At 31.5% G+C, this 22,307-nt stretch overlaps 3 protein-coding genes across 18 annotated transcripts in view; 2 read left to right on the top strand and 1 right to left on the bottom strand.

Moving 5' to 3' along the window:
• The window catches only part of LOC126913791 (probable serine/threonine-protein kinase samkC), a 25,605-nt gene extending 23,532 nt beyond the window's left edge, over positions 1–2,073 (top strand). For all 12 annotated transcript variants that reach the window (XM_050717048.1, XM_050717053.1, XM_050717047.1 and 9 more), the window contains one exon: positions 1,002–2,073. In XM_050717048.1, coding sequence (XP_050573005.1) covers positions 1,002–1,280 — 279 coding nt within the window. In that variant the 3' untranslated portion in view covers positions 1,281–2,073. The remainder of the gene's footprint in view (positions 1–1,001) is intronic.
• Positions 2,069–8,587, bottom strand: LOC126928999 (probable E3 ubiquitin-protein ligase HERC4). Its single transcript, XM_050744948.1, has 18 exons — positions 8,555–8,587; positions 7,889–8,081; positions 7,681–7,791; positions 7,484–7,606; positions 7,122–7,397; positions 6,903–7,054; positions 6,723–6,839; positions 6,376–6,642; positions 6,144–6,271; positions 5,782–5,950; positions 5,401–5,700; positions 5,130–5,315; positions 4,946–5,029; positions 4,554–4,742; positions 3,764–4,074; positions 3,530–3,679; positions 3,113–3,452; positions 2,069–3,018 (listed from the first exon to the last, which is right to left on the bottom strand). The coding sequence occupies exons 1-18, from the start codon at positions 8,570–8,572 to the stop codon at positions 2,866–2,868; spliced, it is 3,267 nt and encodes a 1,088-aa protein (XP_050600905.1). The 5' UTR covers positions 8,573–8,587; the 3' UTR covers positions 2,069–2,865.
• A 2,476-nt stretch (positions 8,588–11,063) lies between these two features.
• The window catches only part of LOC126929006 (moesin/ezrin/radixin homolog 1), a 41,876-nt gene continuing 30,632 nt past the window's right edge, over positions 11,064–22,307 (top strand). For 3 of the 5 annotated variants that reach the window (XM_050744964.1, XM_050744966.1, XM_050744965.1), the window contains exon 1: positions 13,530–13,665. Coding sequence is in view for 2 of the 5 variants with exons in the window: in XM_050744962.1 (XP_050600919.1) it covers positions 11,569–11,654; positions 12,080–12,143; positions 13,486–13,665 (330 nt within the window). In the remaining 3 variants the exon portion in view is untranslated. Of the gene's footprint in view, positions 11,655–12,079; positions 12,144–12,968; positions 13,224–13,485; positions 13,666–22,307 lie in introns of those variants that run through there. The other 2 variants (XM_050744962.1, XM_050744963.1) reach the window with 2 other exon arrangements.

Genomic DNA, 22,307 nt, shown 5'->3' on the forward strand with positions numbered 1-22,307 from the left:
CTGACATCCAATGAATTTATTCTTTGAAGTGATTAAGTAGTGAAATGCTGATTGGCCCTCGCAGGGCGACTGCCACTAATCCAATCCAACTTGAAAGCTAAGGCCGAGCGGGAGAACACTTTTTCTAATATATTAAAGGTTGAAAAAGTTGGAGATACTGACCAAATTGGTCACTATTACCTGTCTGTTGACATGGTTGTAAATGAGTAAGATGTGATTAACTTCCCAGTATAATTCCTTAATGCCATAAACCTACCAGGTTTACCTTCACGTGCACTTACTTTAAAAATAGGTACACCGATAATGTTATTACGAGACATTAATCCTCCAAAATTATGTGATGATACCCATTTACAAGTTAATATTTTAAGAGATTATGTCATTGAGGCAACTATTTACTTTGAATTGCACTTTTATTATTGATTGGTGTGGCGCAGGCGAAAAAGTCGTTATTCCTAGAATACCTATAATCCCCTCAGATTTATGGTTACGATTTAAACGTCCCAACTTTCTATCGGAGTTTGCTTTGCAATGAGGGACTTAACTACAATCGCAAAGTTAAACTCTGAAAGTAGCTGACATTGATCTGCGGAATCCGTACTTGCATAGTCAATTATACGTAACATATTCACACGTGAATTCTAGCTACAGTCTTTGCCTATTAGCGCCTAATGATAAAACTGAAAACATTGTTTATGAGAAGGCCCTCATCTAAAAGAAGATTTTCACATTCTTTGGTAGAGATATGTCCACAAGAGGTAACGCAAACACAGTTCTCACGCATAAACATTTTAAATGTGTTTATTTACTATACTTTAGATACATTAAAAGTTAAAAGCATTATTATCGACTATATTAAATGCTGTCCTCAGCTTAAAAAACATATCATCCAAATCATGTAATCCACGTATGTAGCCTCGTATATAACGTAGATTAGAAATTATAGCATTAATGGTCTAAGCTGTATCCTGATATTTATAAATAACAAAATATTATTTTAGGCACCAGCGCCAGTTTACCAAGCACAACCTGCCGCGACAAAGGCTCCAGTAAGCGGAAACATGAGGGGAGACTTGAAGTGGCCGCCTGCATCGGTGAGAGCTCAAACGGAAGCCGAAAACAGAGCTAGGATGGAATTAGCGAAAGGTCCTGCTGTTAGACCTCGCAGAGTGCACAAGGACTATAGCGGATTTTTCGCTCAACATGCTTTGAACAGTACCTATCCTGGTTATCGAGCTCCGCCAGGCACTCAATACTTCACCCCTTCTTATCATAATTAGCAAATTTATCCAAGAGATATTTACTTTTCTCGTAATGTCAACCTGAGCTCGATTTTTCACGACATTTGTAAAAACCGCAATTTTGAGATCAAATATTTGAAAACCTGAAATACTACAAATTTTGAAATTATAAACGGAAAGCACGTTAACGTATATATTTCGGTTCAAATTTCTTTATATATATATATATATATAATATGTATATAGGACTTAGGACTGTACACGCATGATAAAATGCGTGTTGCGCTCTTCCAGTTCTTAGTCCAAATTAGTACTTTCACGAGATACACAAGTTACTTTTTCCAGGTTCTTGAAACGCTTCCTGTTCGCATTTTGAATTTTAACATAAATATTTTTGTATATATTGAGACTGATGCAACACTTGTTTTTTCTCGCTGCGACTCTCATTTGCGCGTAAAAATTAAAATAATAGTTTAGCTTTAAAAACATATCCTTTTTACATAATAAATATAAATAAATATCGACATACAAGTGAAAGTTAATGTTTTTGACGGAACAACGTATATCTCGTGAAAGAATCACAATTAATTCAAATATGTGTTCCGATGAAATATTGCTACCATAATGAAAAATGTCGATTAATGCAGACTAACGAATATCTACGTTCGAATAAACATCGAATAAAATACGACAAATTTTTATGAATAAATCATTAATATCGAATATCGAAAAAGTTAAAAAAAATTGACCATGTGTCTATTGACTAAATAACGAAACTTTTTAATAATGTAATATATTGATGTGTATAAATAAAAGATATTTACAGATTTAACTATTAAACTTTTGTCTTTTTAAAAACATTTATTTCACGATACAATTTGAATATAACGCAATAGTTTTCTTTATGAATAATCATACAAAATATGTTTATTTATTAACATTATGTATAAATTGTCTCATATGATTTATAGAATAATTTCCAATTCTAGAATGAATCACATTTCTATTTATTATCTTGTTATTAAAAAAAAAGCAAATAAATTACTTAAATAAATGTCAATGATCATTGGTACCTATCCAAGTACCGATTTATTTTTTGTCAACTAATTAACGTATTAAAATAACTTAATCGTATAATATGTAATAGTTCTTCAAAGATTAATACATTAACAATCATTATCTTTGATTTATTTATTAATAATTTTCCCTGAGTTTTCTCTCTTTTGGGATCCAAATGTAATGTAGTAATTTAAAAAGTACAAGTTTTGTTCTTTTAAATAAATCATTAATGAAATTATAAAATTAAAGTTTAAAGTTATAAATAATAATCTATCAGAATAACGTGCATAATACAATTTTTGCATTCTCCCTCTGAATTACTGTATGTTGTACTGATGATTTGAATTTTATATGTACAATTCTTTCAATATTCGACTAGACAACATAGATAAATAAATTGTAGAAAAATAGAACAACAATGATGTAAATATCTTATTCGATACTCAAATATATAGCCTCTAAAAAATACAGAATAATGTAGCTTTCACTTTTTAATGTAATTGAATACTTAGATTTATAGCCGATAGAATATTATGCACGTATCGCATGATTAAAGTAAGTAAATTTATACTAAAGAAAAGCCATGGGTTTGCTGAATTGCTTGTAATAGTTTATATCGTAACCTTTCTCGGGTTTGATATCGTGGTAGATCAAGTAAATTGAAACATGTATGAGCAACGGGTAGTAAACGTTCATCATTCATTGGTTGTATCGTAATCTAAAATAAAAAGATGTTAAAATATTGTAAAATAGAAAAATATAGATTGCACTAAAGGCTATAATACTATCAAAATAAATTTTAACCGACTTACCCTAATCGCTCTCATGCCTTGTATAGGTATTCTATCACTTCCTGTTAAAAATAACAAAAACTTTTTCTTTTCCTCTAATGTAAGTTCGCGAAACACTTGCCAAAATAGCACAATCGTAGGGTCATCTTTTGTATATCCTTCTTTATAACTTGCATTCCTTTCTAATTCCTCCCAATCGTAATCTTCATTTCCTACTACAACGGCCATAAGTTCGTAACTGTGAAATAATTCCAATACACGACCGCCACAAACTTTATGAAAACCTTTATAAAAAGCATTAAAATGAGGTTCCACAGATGTGTTTAATGTATAATCTACATATAAGTCAACAAATTGTTTCCTGTAAAAATAATTATGTCAAAATACAAAGTTTAAAATAAAAATGCCAAAAAGCGATTTTAAAAGATATGTGCATACTTATTTTTCAATGTAACAGGAACTTTACTACCATTTGGTGTAAGTTCATATATCTTTTTTTCTCCAAACACTTCCCTGACCACTTCGAAGTGTAAACCAAAGACTTCTTCAAAATCTGCTTCTTCGTAATCAAGTATATTTTGCATACTCCTAAACGATTATTGAACATTGTATACTATTTTGCATTGTATAATAATATATCTGTTCAAAAAATATATATAATGCGCAATTTACTTGGCAAAAACTGGTGACATATCTTTGATATCATTTAAGGCAACTGGTTCATGTAACAATTTCTTATATAGAGCTAATGGAAATGGTAAATCAATAATTATAAAATTATAAATAACTAGTCCACAAAGGATTCCAATTAAAAAATACATGTTTTCATCCTCAAATGAATCTTCACTGAACCAAATAACTCTAGTTTCTTCATATTGTTTGAACATGCCATATTTGGGATCTAGAATTTCTCTTAGTAATAACATAAAAAACTCCTTTCTAACTCCACCTGCATCTTCTGCTTCCTCGCCATGAAATTTTACCTTTATAAAATAATGCATTTCAATTATCTATCTATACATAAATATAAATATATATAAATTTGCATTATACATATAATACAAAAATGACTGATCTACTCATCAACACCCAGCCCAAACAACTGTACCTAAAAACGTGAAATTTAGACAATATACTGTTTTTATAACGAAGACATGGGATATGAAAGTATTTTTGGAAATATCAATATTGAAGGGGTAAAAATGAGAAAAAACTTTTTTTTACGTGATAACCGTATTTCTATGTCCACTAGAGTTCGAAAAATGAAATTCCGCATATAAATTTCTCATTAAAAATAAAGAGACAGTGTTTGAGCGATTTTTGAAATGCAACTCTTAAATATAATACGAGTGTTTAAACAAAAGGGTAATAAACATAAATTCAAATGCTGTGCGGTCAAACCTGTGGGCGGACAGCTAGTCTCTTATAAATAAAATATTTAAAGTATAATTATAATACTCACTCGAAGAGGCTTTTTTAAGTCACTAGAGTTATATTGTGCCAATTCTCGTAAAGTATCAGCAACTATATTTTCCCGTGAAACGTTTAATATTATAAACTGATTATGATGTCGTGGGTCTACAGAAAATGGATCAAGAAATATTTGATTCATTACAGCTCGGGTTGCTGCCTCATTCATTGCTGATTGCATCTAACATAACATATATATACAAACATAATATAATATAACATAATATAATATAATATAATATAATATAATATGATATAATATAATACAATATAATATAATATAATATAATATAATATAATATAATATAATATAATATATGACAAATATACTATAGAAAATATATAAACGTACTTATATGTATATAATACAAGTTCATGCTTTACCTGAATAGCTTGGTCCGTTTCAAGCAATATAATTTTAGCATTTGCGTCAAGAAGGAATGGATAATGACAAAACACCTTCCGATGCTGAAAAAGATTTAATTAAAAATGTAAATGTTTAATTTACATTTTTAATAGCTTTTAAAAAGTTTAATAAATCAAACAGCCATTATATTACATAACGTACTGAAAAAGATTCTTTTTCTGAAATCCACTTTATGTAATCGGCCCTTATGTCTATAAGCTCTACTAATTCTGGCAAATGAAATGTAGAATAAGGTACTTTATTGCCTTCAGAATCTTCATTGTTCAATTTATGTAGCAAGCCTAAAGAATCTAATATATCTTGCAACGTTGCATCCCATAATATACCCTATATAAAAATATTCAAAATATATAAAATTGTAAACATATTATATATTTCTTTAAATGATAAAATAAGTATTCATGAGTATTACCTTATTTGGGTTAGATTGTTTTACATAATGCAGAACAACTGACTTATGAACTCTAACTAATCTCTCAAAATAATGAGACGGTGCTTCAAGCCACCAATTTTTAACAATTTCAAGAACTTCTGGACGTGATTCTAAAATAGCTTTGCAGAATGGCTTATGTAATAAATTACAATTAAGTGGATTTACGAAACCATGATACAGAGGTAATATTAAATAGATTCTTAAAAATTCTGGAGAAATTATTTTAGGTGGTAAGTTAACAAAGGAAGGAATCAAACTTTCTGATATACAAGTAAATATCTAAAGAAAAAATAATATATTTATTGTAATTTTATGTATGATAATATCTAAAGTTCGTAAAATTTATTTTTTTTTACATACTACTTCTTGAATTGTGCTATTATCCAATTCTCTAATAATTCCGAATAATTTAGTTGCTTGATCAAGATCCACTCCATGATGCTTACTTGAACATCCATAACGAGCATCGTTTTTAAATAAGAATGATCCATTTACACAGGATAGACTTTTAAATACCGTTTCTAAATATCTATAAGTATATTAATTCAAAAAATTGTATGAATGTCATTATTAATTGTTTATAAAAGAAGCAAGATGTGATGAATTGTCAATTGTAAAAAGAATGAATTTTAACTTTTTTAGATTTCTTTTAGATAGCTAGTAAAAAATTCGTTATATTATTTCCTTCTATAACAGCCCTAGGTACTAACTTTTCTACTCACGTCATAAGTTCATGATCAACAGATGAATTTGGTGGAACTCGTTGACATGTCATTAATTGTTCTTCAGTTATTGTAAGAATTTGAGAGGAGCTTTCCAATGTTCTACAGTCATCTGGTTTTATATTATCCTGAAAACAATTAAACACATGATATTTATATTTATATAATAACATAAATATTATTATTAAGTTGTATGAGTACATAATAAGAATAGTAATTAAAGAATATCTACATTTTGTGTAACTACTGTAGCAAAACAATGATCTCCACCAGTGAAAATATGTTTAACGACATAGCCAACTGTACAAGAACTGAATTGCTTATCGAAGTCCATCATCGAAGAGCCATTTGGTGCAACCCATGGACCACGTACTACTTGTGGAGTTGTTGTGCTTCGAGTAGAATTGTTACCTAACTGGCCTGCACCACCCAAGCCCCATGCATAAACTCTACCTTGTGATGGTACCAATGCCAAGGTATGTCTTTTGCCACATGAGATCTCAAAATAAAATATTTAATATAGCATAAACACACGTTAATAAACAAATGATGCACCAATCTATATTTTGTGTAATATACCTGTGTAACTGTACTACCCATAAGTTCCATAACTTGACGAGGTAAAATTTCATTATTATTACTCCCATGTCCTAATTGACCATACATTCCTGCACCACATGTAAATACTCCACCATCCTAATATAAGTTTTACATAACATTATTGATAAAGCCATTTAATGTACAAATAAAAATACTTACAACTGTCAAAAATACAGAAAATTCTTCTCCGCAAGCTGCATAACATACTTTTGCATTTCGTAATGTTTGCAATTGATATGGTAAATTTCTATTTTGTGTATCATTTAGCCCTAACTGCCCAAATGTATTTTTCCCCCATCCAAATATAGCTCCTACAGAAAAATTTAGTTATTTCTCTAGTTATGAAAATAATTTATTCTGTAACTCTTATTATAATACCTGATTTTGATATAGCTATGCTATGATATCCTCCACAGGCAATAAAAGCAATAGGAACACCAGCTAAAGTATTGATAAGTTTAGGTTTCATTTCATATCTAATATCAACACCTAAACCAAGTTGCCCTTCACTATTAGAACCCCAGCTGTATAATTCTCCATTATTTGTTAATGCAAGAGCATGTTTCATACCACAAGCTATTTGTACTATAATACTTGTACCTAGAGTCTTTACCATACGTGGTGAACATTCCATAAAATTTTTAGAATTTAAACCTATAATAAAGATAAAATGTAAATTCTTAAAAGAATAGTAATTGGAAACTTTAAAATATAATGTTTATAATAATAAATATCATTACCTAGTTGACCTTCTGAATTAGATCCCCAACTAAACAATTGACCCCATTCGTTTACTGCTATGGTATGATATGCTCCACAAGCTGCTTTTTTAAATACAAATGCATCTAATCCAAGTATTAATTCTAAATATAAAATTGGATATTTAATCTCATATAAATCTAATTTACTAATTTATGTTATCTATTAACATACTTACGTAATCTTTTCCTTCCTTGTTCATGACCAAGTTGTCCATAGTCATTATTTCCACATGAATATATTTTGCCATCATGAGTAATAACCACTGTATAATTTTCACCACAAGCAACTACAGAAAGAAATTTTTTAAAGGTATAAACAATTAAATGAAAATCTATATACATAAATACATGTATGCATGAACATGTGATTATAAATGAGCTTACTTTGCTGAATTTCTGAAGCTTTTTTAAAATCAACTTCACATGGAACTAAAATAATTTCATCCTCTATACCACCTAAACCTAATTCTCCATGTCTAGTATTACCCCAACAAAACATATCTTCCTTTTTAAGTAGAGATTTTTGCACTTCTATAACAGGCTCACAGGCCAAACGTCGTTTTTTATTCCAATTTGCCTGCACAAATAATAACATAATATAGTAATCTTGTATTTATTCGAAGTCTGTATGTATTTCTTTATAATATGAATAATTAGACAGTTAATTATTTACATATGTCCTTTTTAAAATTCAATATATATCACAACCAAATATAACATTATAGTAGAATCATTCAATTGTTAATGTGCTTTTATTGAACTAATTTCTTAATACTACAGTTGTTAAGAACTCCATGATAATATATTAGAAATTATATATATGAAATACAAGCAATAAGTAAATTGAAACTAAATAAATCTACAATTATGATTTAATCAAATGATACCTAATATAAAAAAAATGAAATTATTTACAATATATGCTATGGTTTGGTTTATTTTATTTAGTTATATATTATTAGCTTAAGGGTTAGTTACGAAGGGAATGACTGAAACTTAACTTGATAGATTTCAAATAAATAATATACATGCCTATATATATGTACATACTTTTATAATATTATACATTAAAGTAGTAAAAATAATAATTAATATTTATAATAATTTTTTAATGAAAACATGTATCAATAACTAACCATATTTTTCTATTTCTCTCATACTGAAAGCATCAGAAGTGTGGATGGGACATGCTATTTATGAAAAACTTGTGGTATGGCCTAAAAATAACATTCTTTATAATTCTCTTATATTTAAGACTTTGAAATACAATTTATTAATAATAAAATTGTTTTGATATAAAAAAAAGTCATACACTGACTAGTTATATCGTTATTTAAATTTATAATTTAGGATACAGAGCATGAAAAAATTGAATAATATGTAAAATTAAATTCAAGCAAATATTTCAGTCTACTATTGCTAAACAAATTAAAAATAATTTAATTTACATTAAGGATGACTATGCAGATATTATTACACTGAACACAATGTCATGTAACGAATTTTTATTATACCTGTTTGTCCTGTCATAAGTAGAATTTTATCAAGTTAGGTTAAGAGAAACGGAAGAAATTTGGTAGTTTAGTATGTGATAATATTTAACGAGTCAAGAAGTAACAAATTAAGAATGAAGGAATGTACAAGAAACTGAAACGCAGCAAATTTCACTTATATGTCGATAAGAATTTATTTTTATAATAAAATACATATTTGTATCGTAATTTTACCGTTACTTACATTTCTCCTAAATAGAGTCTATTTGCGTACTTAAATATAGGTATTAGAAAAAAGACAAAATCTTCTGTATGTACATATATTACAATCACGATTACAATTTACTTATAGTGTAGAAAACCTTTTCTTGCTATGAACTTTCGTTACTACAAGATCACAATCTCGATAATAACAAGATTAAACATACAGATCCAAAACAAAACTTGAGATCTATAAAATAATAACGAAACTTATATAAAAGTATCTGCCTGATATACAATTCTGATATACAACAAGTTCTGATATTTGTTATACAATTTTTCAGCACACTATGTATTTTATAACATTTACATACGTACATATAATGTTATAATCTAATTTTACAGATTACCATGGCACTTCTCTGATGGTACTCTACATTGGAGTGAATTTTAATAAAACAAAAATGCTGGAAAGTAAAGCTGAAAATTACAATATATCCAATTATAAGTAATTGAATAAAAGATAGAAATAAAAATAAATATCATATATGAAAAAATAATAAAGAAGTTTAGAAGAAAATAAGTTTAAAAAAATTGAATATATTTGTTGGCTCCATCTTTAAACGCACTTTACAATTTTATGGTAGACTATTTCATCTATCTTATATACGTAGTTCATGATTTATCCCTTCTCCCGAAGAAAATTGTGCGAGCGGGTGGGCAGGCGGCAGCCATATTATCAGTGAGGTGTCAGTATTGTCCGAACGTGACGGGATTTTTGGGTGTGGATCATACAATTTCCTGTCGTTTTCTCTAGCGGATATAGTGCAAGTGCAAGTGCCACCGGCCTACTGTGAATGTGTGGCACATGTGTCATAGAATTTATATCTTATAATTACAATAATGTAAGTTGTACATATTGAATTGGAACTCGGTATTAAGCAATTACACATTTTATATGTATAAATCTTAGAACAAATATTTTTTTAACTATCTTCGAAATATTACTCGTTTCAATATTGTTAGACGTTTTTATCAAATTTCCTATTTCCTAGTTCCTATTTTTTCCTTGAGAACTACCTTGCTATTACTAACCTAGATACAGGTTATTTCTTTAAGTTATAATGTCATCTCATAATACCATAATACCCTTAAGAAATTTCCAATGAGAATACATTCTTTTTTTCCATTGACATTTTGATTTTATGTGTTTTATTCATACAATAGATTTATAAATATATTTGCTTCATAATTTTAGTCATCGAAGGTGACATGCTACATTCCAATATCTTTTTCGTACAAAGGGCCATGCAGTAAACACATCAATGAAAATAAAGATTCTGTAAATGTAGATAAATAATTAATCGTTATATATCTAGAATAAAATGTTGAGATAATTTAATGTTACAGCTATCCAGACACGAATGATACTATAAATGTAATGTGAAATGCCCGGTCTCTCGTGAACTGTTTAGCAATCGTTTTTTCCTTTAAAGCAAAACGAGACGACAGAGACAGAATGACAGGATTACAAGCTTACATTTCTGTTAATCCTACGCATTTCTAGTCAATCTCAGCAATTAGCTTACAATATTTCACGCTATATACTATATACTATATACCTACTGTGTATGCATAATGAAGGTCTTTCGTCTTTTTCCATAATCTTTTTCTTTTATTGAATATTTCGGTAATTAAAATACCCGAAATAGTTTAACGTGTGTACATTATAATAATGATAATATATATATATATATATTCGATTTTACGCAAGTTATAGCAAAACGTGTACTATTTATATAATAAAGGTATATAATCGATATGTAAATTACCGTTGAAATGGTATGTATGTATTTGGCGTCAATGAGTGACCTTGGAAGAGATTTCGAAACATGAATCCCTTTTCATCATAACATTCCTTTGATTATGTGGAAATTTCTAACGTGTAACGCCTTCTGTATGTATTTACGTTATTTGAAAAATTTGTTTTTATCTTCTAGTACATTTCAGGTTTAAAACGTGTCATGTATATTTGAGCGTTTTTCGTGAAATTGTGCCATAAATCGAAATAAAAATTTGAAATTTACGCAGCGTAAAACATGCTTTAGCCATTCACGTAAACACAGAGATTTTGCGACGAGTATTTTGGACTTCGGACGCAGTATGTAGTCGGAAATGGAGACTTTATTAATAGATACTTTCTATCTCCATGCTACGTGAAAAGTTGGACGGATACGTCTCGCTGAGCTTTTTTACCGCCATTGACAAAAAGTTAGAAGATACCAACGGTTCAATGGACGTAGTGGTCCTAGATAAAAGGGGAATGCTAGACACAGTGCGCAGGCACTCCTTACTCCTTATTGCGGACGGATGTCGGTCACGCGGATTTACATTATAACCTGTCTCTTCTTCCAATATGGAGACTTGTATGCAGTTCTCGACTATGAACATGCTATGTACATGTACTTCTGTTTTTTTTTAACAATGATCTTGCAGTAATTTCAAATTGATCCGTCACTACAGAATAATATTAATTAGCAATGATGTTGCTTTTTTCTATTATCATTAATTATTGTTAGTTAGTATTACAATATTATTAAATATTTCTTAAATATCTTTTCGCATTTTTTATAGGATTGTGGAATATATTACAACGTATTATTGAAAAAGTACTAACTCATTGAAAGTAATATTTAAAAAATATTAATAATATTCGCGAATTCTTGTTAAGCATAACATTTCTGGATAGTTTATAATATTTTGAGAAAGTTTTATTTCCATTTTTTCATTTTCTGTGTATTATAGTATTCAATGTATACAGATATTACAGAATTTATTAATAACATAATGTTTTATTAATTATAATTCATTTTTGTTACAGATTGATATTTTCATTGTTTGACACGGGAAGACGACCAAAGGAAGCTACCAAAATGCCGAAAACGGTAGGTATATTTTATAAAAAAAGTATATTCTTTAAAATTAGCTTTACTTTAAATTTTATATTGGTAAAAATGTGTAGTATAATCTTGTACAGTCTCTAGCAATAAAAAGACATTATTAAAAGTTAATGATAATGAACATATTTTTCTTACATACAATATAGTAGTATTCTAGATGAAACAGTATTATAATAATTAACATAACTATAGTACAGTAGTTAACAAGCTTCAAGTTATATGATAGATTAATAAAGTTATTCCTGTTGATATTATTGATAATTTTAATAACTTTTAATAAGTCTCTAATCTTCATTCCTTAACATATTTCGTATTAGTCTTGAATAATTTTAGAGAATAAAAAAAACAACAAAAGTTTCATACGTACCTTTCAAATTGTGATGACGGTATGCTTCCATTATGGTATTTTTGGACAAAGAAATTATTATTTAACGAGTTACGGCGATAAAACTATTTTACAAGAAGAAATAATTAGGACACAATATAAGTAACTATTACACAAAAGTTGTTTCGATTATTTTAGAACGTTTCATTTTAAAGAAGACTGATTATGTCGGTAAACGTAAACCGTTCTCGAAAAATTACTTCCTTCTGTACACCCGGTATTTTAACTAAACGCTGATTGGCTCTGGCTATGCGCATCGGGTTCCTCACGTGATCACATTCGTTCTTCTTTCTTGCTCTTACGAGCTCTGGCTATGTTTCGGAAAGAGAAGGACAACAATGCATAGCTTATAAAGGGAAGGAGTGGGGGGAAAGACGCTGCCGGCTGCACTTGCCCCATAGCATAGTAGCCCATTGTATGACTTGAGACTTAAGATTTTGAGACCGGCATAAGTCGACAGTTCGACAGACAGACGGTTAAATCTTGTGGTATCGAGTGTTCATTTGTCTCGACCAATACATCTACAAATTTCCAGTGTTGTATTGTTGAGATTATTCACGTTCGGTGCCACAATACTCAGTCTCTTATCAATTTTGGTCGTTTTAACGGATCTCAGTTGAATTCGCGTTTACGTTCTCGTATCATCGCAGTTCACAGCCATGGTTGCCGGTGCTAAAATGGTAAGCGTTCATCTGTAAGCTATTTTGTCCCTTTCAAATTATTTCTTTAGCGATATCTTCAAAAGCAGAAGGATATAGGTTAGTATTGTAATATTTCATGTGTTCATAAATTATTTCTTCTTTTTTGAGAGAAGGATCTGAGATTATATACACATGTATGAAAAGGGTTAGAAGTGGCGTCCTTTTCTCTACCGGGTGACGTCTCAATTTATTTCAATGAATTTCCTATTTTTGATTCTTGTTTCTTATTTTATATGTAAAGATGAATGTCAGGGTGACGACAATGGACGCCGAACTGGAGTTCGCGATCCAGCAGACGACTACCGGGAAGCAACTCTTTGACCAAGTTGTGAAAACGATCGGGTTGCGTGAGGTGTGGTTTTTCGGACTCCAGTATACCGACAATAAGGGCGATCTGACGTGGATAAAATTGTATAAAAAGGTAGGATGACTGGTTGTTTATTGCGCTATATAATTCTTTTAACCGTACATGATGCCTCTTCTTCGTATATGAAATTGAGCTACATGTATCTGCAAATATCTAAAAGCTTCTGTAGTTGCTTCGGTGTGAAATACGCTCTGTATTTAATCAATAGTCAATATTAAACTATTTATTAAGTACTTACATATTTACTACTTTCTATAGATAAAATACATTAGTGGTATATGGATAATATACTATTACCTATCATAATTTAGAAATAGTGAACAATTGCTTTCACGAGATAAATTTTTGTAAGACACGTGAAGCAAGATATGTAATATATAATTTACCACTGATCATTCAATATAACGGCTTTATAAGATTATTTAACAATTTTTAGGAGTTAAAAGTGAAAAAGTACTTATACTATTATGTAAATGTTAAAATTATATTATTTATTCTGGAATGAATAACTGATGTCGATTGAATTCAGACATTTACATGTGTCATCCTGACAAAAAAAGTAACTTAGGGAGAGATGTGACGGCGAATGCTGATGTCATCGACTTTCGTAGATTCGTTACGTTCAACGATCAACCACACATTCAATTTTACGCTCGATTCTTATCTTACAGTTACAGGTTACAGCATCCATTCTTATCTTATATTCAACCTGCATTTTATTCCTCCTAAAAAATAATTTGTATCATAGCACAATTAATTAATTATTCATTTGCCTAAAATTTACATCTTCGGAATAACATTTCTAATACATTTATAATCTTACATCTATACATGAACAATTGTTTGCAAAAAAGCAAAAATATAGTAATAATTTTAACAACAAAATTACTTTTTGCAATTAAATTTATATTACGTCTATTCGTTAAATTGATATAAATAGAAATAATTTTTTCCAATCCTAATCCTTGCTGTTTATACGAGATTATAAATCATTAATTTTTTACCATTTACGTCTTAATTATTATTATAGATAATTTTAAAAATGCATGGGAGATAACCATGAAAAATGACTATTTTGATCATTCCTTTTAAAGATATCGTATTTAACACGATATTCTTGATTCGCATTCTTTTAGGTATGAGATGGAAACAATTTTTTTTAATCTGGCATGTTTGATGATTTACGTTTTAACTGTTAGCTTTGAAAATATAACAGGCAGACACGACAAATATGGGAGAAATCAAATAATCATGAGAAACAATCCCGATTATTTTTTAAAAAAATATACTTGCCATGATATTCTCGATTGGGTTCTTTTTTTAAACGGAGTTCAGCCCGGAATCGCGGACTTCCGACGCGTGATTTCAAGTACAGTTACGAGTTACGACCAAGTAGATGTTCCATTTGCTTTCACCAAGCGGTTGGTGTAGACGCGCCTTCACCTTGACACAGTCGCGTTCGCGTATATGTACCTTTATTGTCTCCTTGTCGTCTTTTCTTCCACGGGTTTCAACATTTCTGCGAGCCGACTAAACGTGACCAATTTTAGGCGACCGCGGCTCATCTGGTCGTCGTTTCTTTTTTGCCCTTTCCTTGTTCTCATTCTTAGAATAAGACGCACGAACATATTTTCCAATGGGGAAAATGAGAAACTCGTGGAAATCAAAACGACTTGTGGTCGCCAGGTGAAATTCGATTTAACTACATATAGAAGAGTTAACTTAACTAACTTAACTGATAATGATCTTGTAGGAAGCAATCGGGATTGGACAATCCATTTGAAACATATTTCACTTATATGGAATTATCATTTATCATTTGTTTTATTGAAATATTCTAAACTCTTTTATTTGAAAGATATTCTCTAGTTTTAGACTTAATTAAGTATGATTAATTATATGTAATCACATAAGTATTGAGTTTCCGAAGAAAAACGTCATTTTCGTGCTATTGTATGTGAAGGATAAATTTATGTTAAAGTTCAAATACAAATGGTTACATATATATGTTTTGATAAAGAAACATTAATAGATTATTACATTATTTTGTAGTACAACTAGAAGGAAATTACGTAATTACTCTCTTAATCACGAATTTATAAATTTTATTCAAATTATAAAGCATGCTACTTTAGCATATAATGTTTTAAAAGTACGCGTAATTATGTATTTACATTTCCATTAATACGTTTAATTAGAGATTAAAAATAATTACAACAACTTAGGCATCTCTAATTAGGATAGAAGTTTCTGTAAAGATATATGTTTAGCTTCTATTTATTTTTGCAGGACAGATGTGAAAATTAGATAACGTAATTATATTATCTGCAGTTGCAGATAATAACAAGTATTTCTATCGTAGTATGTATGTTGGACTAAACAATAAATAGAGTGGAAGTTGCATTACTATTTTAGGCCAAATTTCGTAGAAATCATGATATAATAGATTGTATTATCCTGTTATTTTCATTATGTAGGAAATGAAAGAAGCGATACATTTTTACATTTGAATCAGTGCCAATTAATGAAAAATTGAATCTAGGAGATCCAGATACAAAAATAAGTATTGGTACTCTTTTGTTACACTTCATTTCTGTTGTAATTATATTGATTTTCTTGAAAATTATTTGCAGAAAAATTCTAAAATTCATTATTTAAAAATTTCTTCACTTTATAAAACTGAGGCGAACTAAACTTGTGTCATACCTAAAGGATCGGCCTTGCCTTTTTTATCTTTAAAATTATCAGATTATATAATATGTGGAATTTTGCAAACAGTTTTGTAAAATTGGAATTTTCGTATTAGGAATGTAAATATAAATCATTAATATAGATTTTGCAAAGAATTTTGAAAGCATTTTAAAAAGATATTGTAGAACAAAGTTAAAAAATTTTAGCAACTACTGTACGTTTAATAGATATGTACCTTGCTGTTGAAGTTCAGTTGAACGTAAGAAGATATAATAGGCTTTGATAAAGAGATAATGTTTTGTGAGATCAGCTTTTATTTATAACTATCAAATTACTTACAATTAACAAATTATAAATTTGTCACTAATATTTTTATATCTCATTTTAAATTCGTTGTCTGCATTATTAAATAATTATAAACTTACTCACAAATTTAAAAAATACAGTACGTGCATGTTAATTATATAAGTTTCTAAATAAGAACTTCTATACTGATTTTCATACATTTTTGAGGATATAGTGAATATTTTTTCCGTTAAAAATTTCTTTAAACCTAACTTTCAATATTTGGGTCGATTCATGTTTATCTACAATTCTGAAATACTTTTCTTACTTATAGTCACTTTTTAAAAAAGCAATGAACGAATACTCTCCCTCTTATCTAATCTAATCAATTGAGTACTTCTTAATTTATTACTCGAATTGTATTTCTTAAAAGTGTTAATTTTAACGCATGTTTAAATGCAGTTTGTGATTTAAGAGAAAAAAGTTCATTTTATTAATTATTTCAATATCAACAAATTAATACATTCTTTAAACAACTTTATGGTATAATACCTTAATCTACATCGAATACTACTAGTGTACTTAGATAATTAAGTTCATGCAATAAACGATGAAAATGAGAAATCTTGGCATCAATTTTCAGTATCATAAGAGAAAGCTCATGACCTATCTTTTAGGTGTGACGCTTTTTTCCAAGCAATGTTTGGAGAAATGTTTTTACATTAGATATTCATTGTTTTCTAAATTAAGTATTTCAAAAAGAGTATTGTTAAAGACTATATCTCTCACAAACAATATTATGTTTGAATTTGTCCCTCCTAAGGCTTAATACCCTATTTTGATTTGTAAGAAATGCCAGAAATACTCGATAAATACAGAGCATAGAGTACTGGAGCAATCCTATCGTTTGTAATTACAAATATAAAATTTGAATTGAAAACGCTTCACTAGAATTATAAATATCTCGTTGGAATTATAATTATCTTATAATTTAATAAATTACAAAATACATACATAGTTTCTTATTAATTACTTATAATTAAAAATTTAAATGACATTCACGACCAAACATACAATTTTCTTTTCGCTTTTTTAAACTGATTTTTCAAAGTAAAATTATGTACTTCTTCTTATGCAATTCCAAGCATAATAATTACTTTTCAATCAGCAGAAGCCTGCAGTTATCAAAGATAACGATTTTCCTTAAACGAAGCAGTTATATTTTTCGATTCACAGATCCGGCGAAACTAACTGTAAAAAGTGAAAGAAGAGCAAATGGTCGAGAACACATTCTCAGAGCTATTCTTATATTGTACGCATTCCATACAATGGATTTTTTCGTTCGATATCGAAGTTTTCTAAATCTGATTTCTCTTCATTATCAATAAAATTGATATAATACCCGAGGAAAGTTCTTCAAAATATATCTTTTTTAAATATTTTTGCAGTAGAAAGCTTGGAATATAAGTGAAAGATTGAATCTTGATCTACGGTTGGAAACTTTAGCGCATTGCAATAAAATGAATGTAATAAAATATAGAAACGAAGCCGGTCTATCGGCTCTGTGTATTTCTGGCAAGTAGTATACCGGGTACTAAAAGGACCAACGACGAATGTATCGCTGACTTATCTTAACCGCTAGGCGATATCCTAGTATGAAGGCAGCTAGTCGATGTCCGGTTAGATTGGTTGTTTCGGTAGACTTTTTATTTAACAACCCATGAACGATTGCCCGCAGCCGGAAAATGCAATAACGAGGGTGGTGAAGAAAGAGGTGAAAAAGAAAGTTCGAAAGCTGAGAGGTCGCTCCGACTCGGACACGGACGACGACGAGTTTGAAGATGACCTGGTAAGCCACGAGAAGAGGGACTTGCTTTTCTCACGTTCGGAGATTCTTCGGTGTAGAAATGGGGGGTTCGGATCGAGAGAAACGGTAGGAAAGGCAAATAGGTCGTCGCTTCTCAAATTTCTGTTTATAGCTGTTTATAGCTACTATAGTGGCTCGCTAGAAAATGTAGAAGACTTTTATACGTAGCTATATACATATACATACATATATCGTGTGTGTTGTGGAAAGCATTTTGAAATTTCATTAGCGCTATAATGAGACTGCCATGGTTATATTGATAAAATTTCAAACTAATTGGAAAATGTATGTAGAAGTTACACGGAGAATATATTTTTTTTTTTGGGATTTGTATTGATTGAATATACATATTTTTTCGATTCTGTTGCTTAAAGAAAAAGAAAAAAAAAAAGAAGAGAGCTAACAACAGTATTGAAAGGAAACAGCTTGCGCCGTTAAAGACTTCTTGCGGTTAAAGCTACATAAAACATAAACCACAAATTTCCACTTTCTTCTTTAACTGCCTCTAGAATTGCTTTATTTTTTAAGGCATTTTTATTGTGGAAGAAGATTTGAAGAAGAAAATGATATTTATTTAAAGTAGTACAGCGTTAGAAATAATCAGACTGCGAATTTTTATACATTCATGCGGAATGTAAGGATTCAAGAAGGCACAATTTGAATGAAACTTAATAAATATATATATATATGTCGGAGATGGAAAAACACCGGAACCTCTCCTTGGATTCTCGGGAATACCGTAATGTCGTAATTTAGATTAAACAAATGTCGCTCCGATTGTTCGAGGTTTATGATAGTGAGCTTGGGCTCGAGGCGACAACCAGTCGCCGAACGTAGCCGCGGTCAAGGGATGAACGTTTTATCTAACAAAGGCACAGAGTAACTCTATACCTCTCCTTTAAAGAAATAGCCGTAGCGACACGTGGCAGTAAATATTTCAAAGGTTTCTGTTCCGTGGCTCGCCACACGCAGATCCTATCCTTCGGGTAAGATGATCTCCAGATGTCAATATACCTCCGCAGTATGTTTAGCTAACTTGAGGACCCGCAATAAATCTTAAGATTTAGTCAAGCAAAGTTCTCCATTTAGACAAACAGTCCTTGTTGCAACTACGGGACGATAGGAGAAGCCTATCTTCCACGAACGATGCCCCCGTCAACAACCTCCCCTCAAGGGCGGCCAGCATCTCTTTCAAAACGCCGATATGGAGATCGACCAATTAGCAACAGCGCTAATTTCCCTCACCTTTGGAACGAAAGCTTTCTTTGACGAATCCGAGGATCTCATGTCCTTAGACCCACCCATTATAGTTTTCCTCGACGGCATCGTCGAGACGGAGAGTTACTCTCCGGTACGATCTCGACGACGATTCAAGTAACTCTCGGATACGTAGTGATTGCCCCATGCATTAACATTGAGTACAACTTAGACGCTAAAGAAGAGTAGAGTTCGTCATCCCGTTGACCGTGGATTCGTTATTGAGCCTAAGATCATTGTCATTAGTTTCTCGAGTATCAAATTATCGCGATTACTTGTCCAATTCCAACATGGTCATGTTTGCACTAGTAAATATCTCCTCTATTGCATAGTGATCACGTCTAGTGTCAATAGGGATTCGTTTACGCCCTTAACCCTAACTCTAATCGTAACGCCAACCCGACATCAGAAGTGGGATCAGTGCCGATTATAACAGTGCTAGAACTTACGACCATCGTGCGCGAGTAACCCAGTCGCTAGTGCAAAATCGAGTGTGAAACCTAACAAGTTTTCGCTACCACGTTTTAACCCTTAAAATCGCACGTTCCGACCCCGCTGCACGGGGCGCAACTGTTAACCTGATTATGAAAGAAAACCATAATTTCAATAACGAGTGGCGAGTCGACTTCTACGTACTGGAAGCATCATCGGTTAGATCAAGTCATCAGGGTGAGTCGTTTCCATTTTTACTCCGATTCGGGAGCCGAGCGTTCACTAATTAAAGAGTCCGTGACCTCGAGATTTCTGGCAAAAGAATGACTGACATATTAGTAATGCGAGGAGCAGGAAATACTTGTATTAAACATACGCCTCCCATTTGTTCATCGCGTGTATTAATGATTTTTACATCGAAGATAATTTCTCATGTCCTTGCTGATAGTTATCTAAAATATGATATCGCGATTAGTTGTGGAACTCTAAGTCTGGGTTTTGACGTAACATTACACAAAATAGCCTCGCTATGTGTAAAACAAAAATAATTAATGTCTGTAAGGAAACCACTGCAAACGAGATCGTCGTTAATGAAGCTGACATTGATGTACATGGTAATAATAAAAGTCGATCAATTCCTCTTCTCGACAAATTCAAAGATTCATTCGTTACGGATTCCCTACGTATTCGCGTAAATACAGGCCGGTTAGAAATACGATTAATTGATCCTAACATCACCGTACGAGGAAGTCCTTATAGATTTAGCGAGGAGGACCGAAGAGCGGTACGTGAGAAAATAAGCGTTTTAATTAAAGCAGAGATCATAAGGCCTAGTAATTCGCCATTCGCGAGCCCTACGTAACTCGTGAAGAAGAACACGGCTCAGATAGATTATGAGTGGATCCCCGAGAACTAAATCAAAGTACCGTCGCGGATCGGTACCCTTTACTCCTTATTGCGGATCAAGTCGCGAGATTGCAAGAGGCGAGATATTTTATTAGCCTGGATATGGCCAGCGGGTTTCACCAAATTCCTACTTATCCTAATTCAGCGGAGTATACAGCGTTCGTTACTCCCGACAGACAATATGAGTAGATAACGATGCCGTTTGAACTGAAGAATTGCGCCGTCCGTCTTTCGGAGGGCCATTCGCAAGGCCCTAGGCGACCTCGCTCATTCGTACGTTGTTATTTATTTCGATAACGTTCTAATTATTGCCGACTCGATAGATCAAGCTTTAGGAAGATTGAACACCGTATTAGATACCCTCGTAAAAGCAGGATTCTCTGTTAACATTGCGAACTGTTCTTTTCTAAAGACATCGGTGCTCTATTTGAGATATGTAATTCATAACGAAGAAGTTCGTCCGAACCCGGGTAAAATACACACCTTAAGCTTTTTACCTGTGCCAACAGCCGTCACACAGTTCAGGCAGCTCATAGGGTTAGCTTCGTACTTCCGAAAGTTCATCCCTAAATTCTCACAGGTGATGAAACCCCTGTATGCGCTCATCTCAAATAACAGAAATATAACTTGGACAGATAGGCACGAGAAAATAAGACAACAGGCAGTTTCCGCCCTGACCGACGCGCCGGTGTTAATGATATTCGACCCCAATTACCCGATAGAACTACATACTGACGCTAGCTCGGAGAGAGTTACGGGGCGATTTTGACGCATCAAGTTGAAGGTAAAGGCAAAGTAATAGAGTATTACAGTAAAAGAACTACCCTCGCAGAATCTAGGTATAATTCCTACGAACTAGAGACGTTAGCAGTCGTAAACGCAGTCGAGCGTTTCCGTCACTATCTACATGGACGGGAATTTCTTGTCGTCACGGATTGCGACTCGTCGAAAGCGTCGAGTAACAAAGTACATTTAAATGACAGGAACCATCGGTGATGGGCCTACTTGCAGACTTTTGTTTTTTGACATTATGTATCTGGAAAGTAAACGGACAGCCCACGTAGATTTCTTCTCGCGAAACCCCGTAGATTTAGACCACCGTAAAATTGATAAAATTGCGGAGAAAGAAATCAATCTGGCCGAAATATCGGAATACTGGCGATTAGCCGAATAACGTCGTGATTCTCAAACCTTGGGAATCGTCAAGAAATTGCAAAACGATGAGCTCGCGGAAGACATCGCGAATACATACGAATTA

The sequence above is a fragment of the Bombus affinis genome, chromosome 2, assembly GCF_024516045.1.
Source record: "Bombus affinis isolate iyBomAffi1 chromosome 2, iyBomAffi1.2, whole genome shotgun sequence".
Classification (NCBI taxonomy): Eukaryota; Metazoa; Arthropoda; class Insecta; order Hymenoptera; family Apidae; genus Bombus; species Bombus affinis.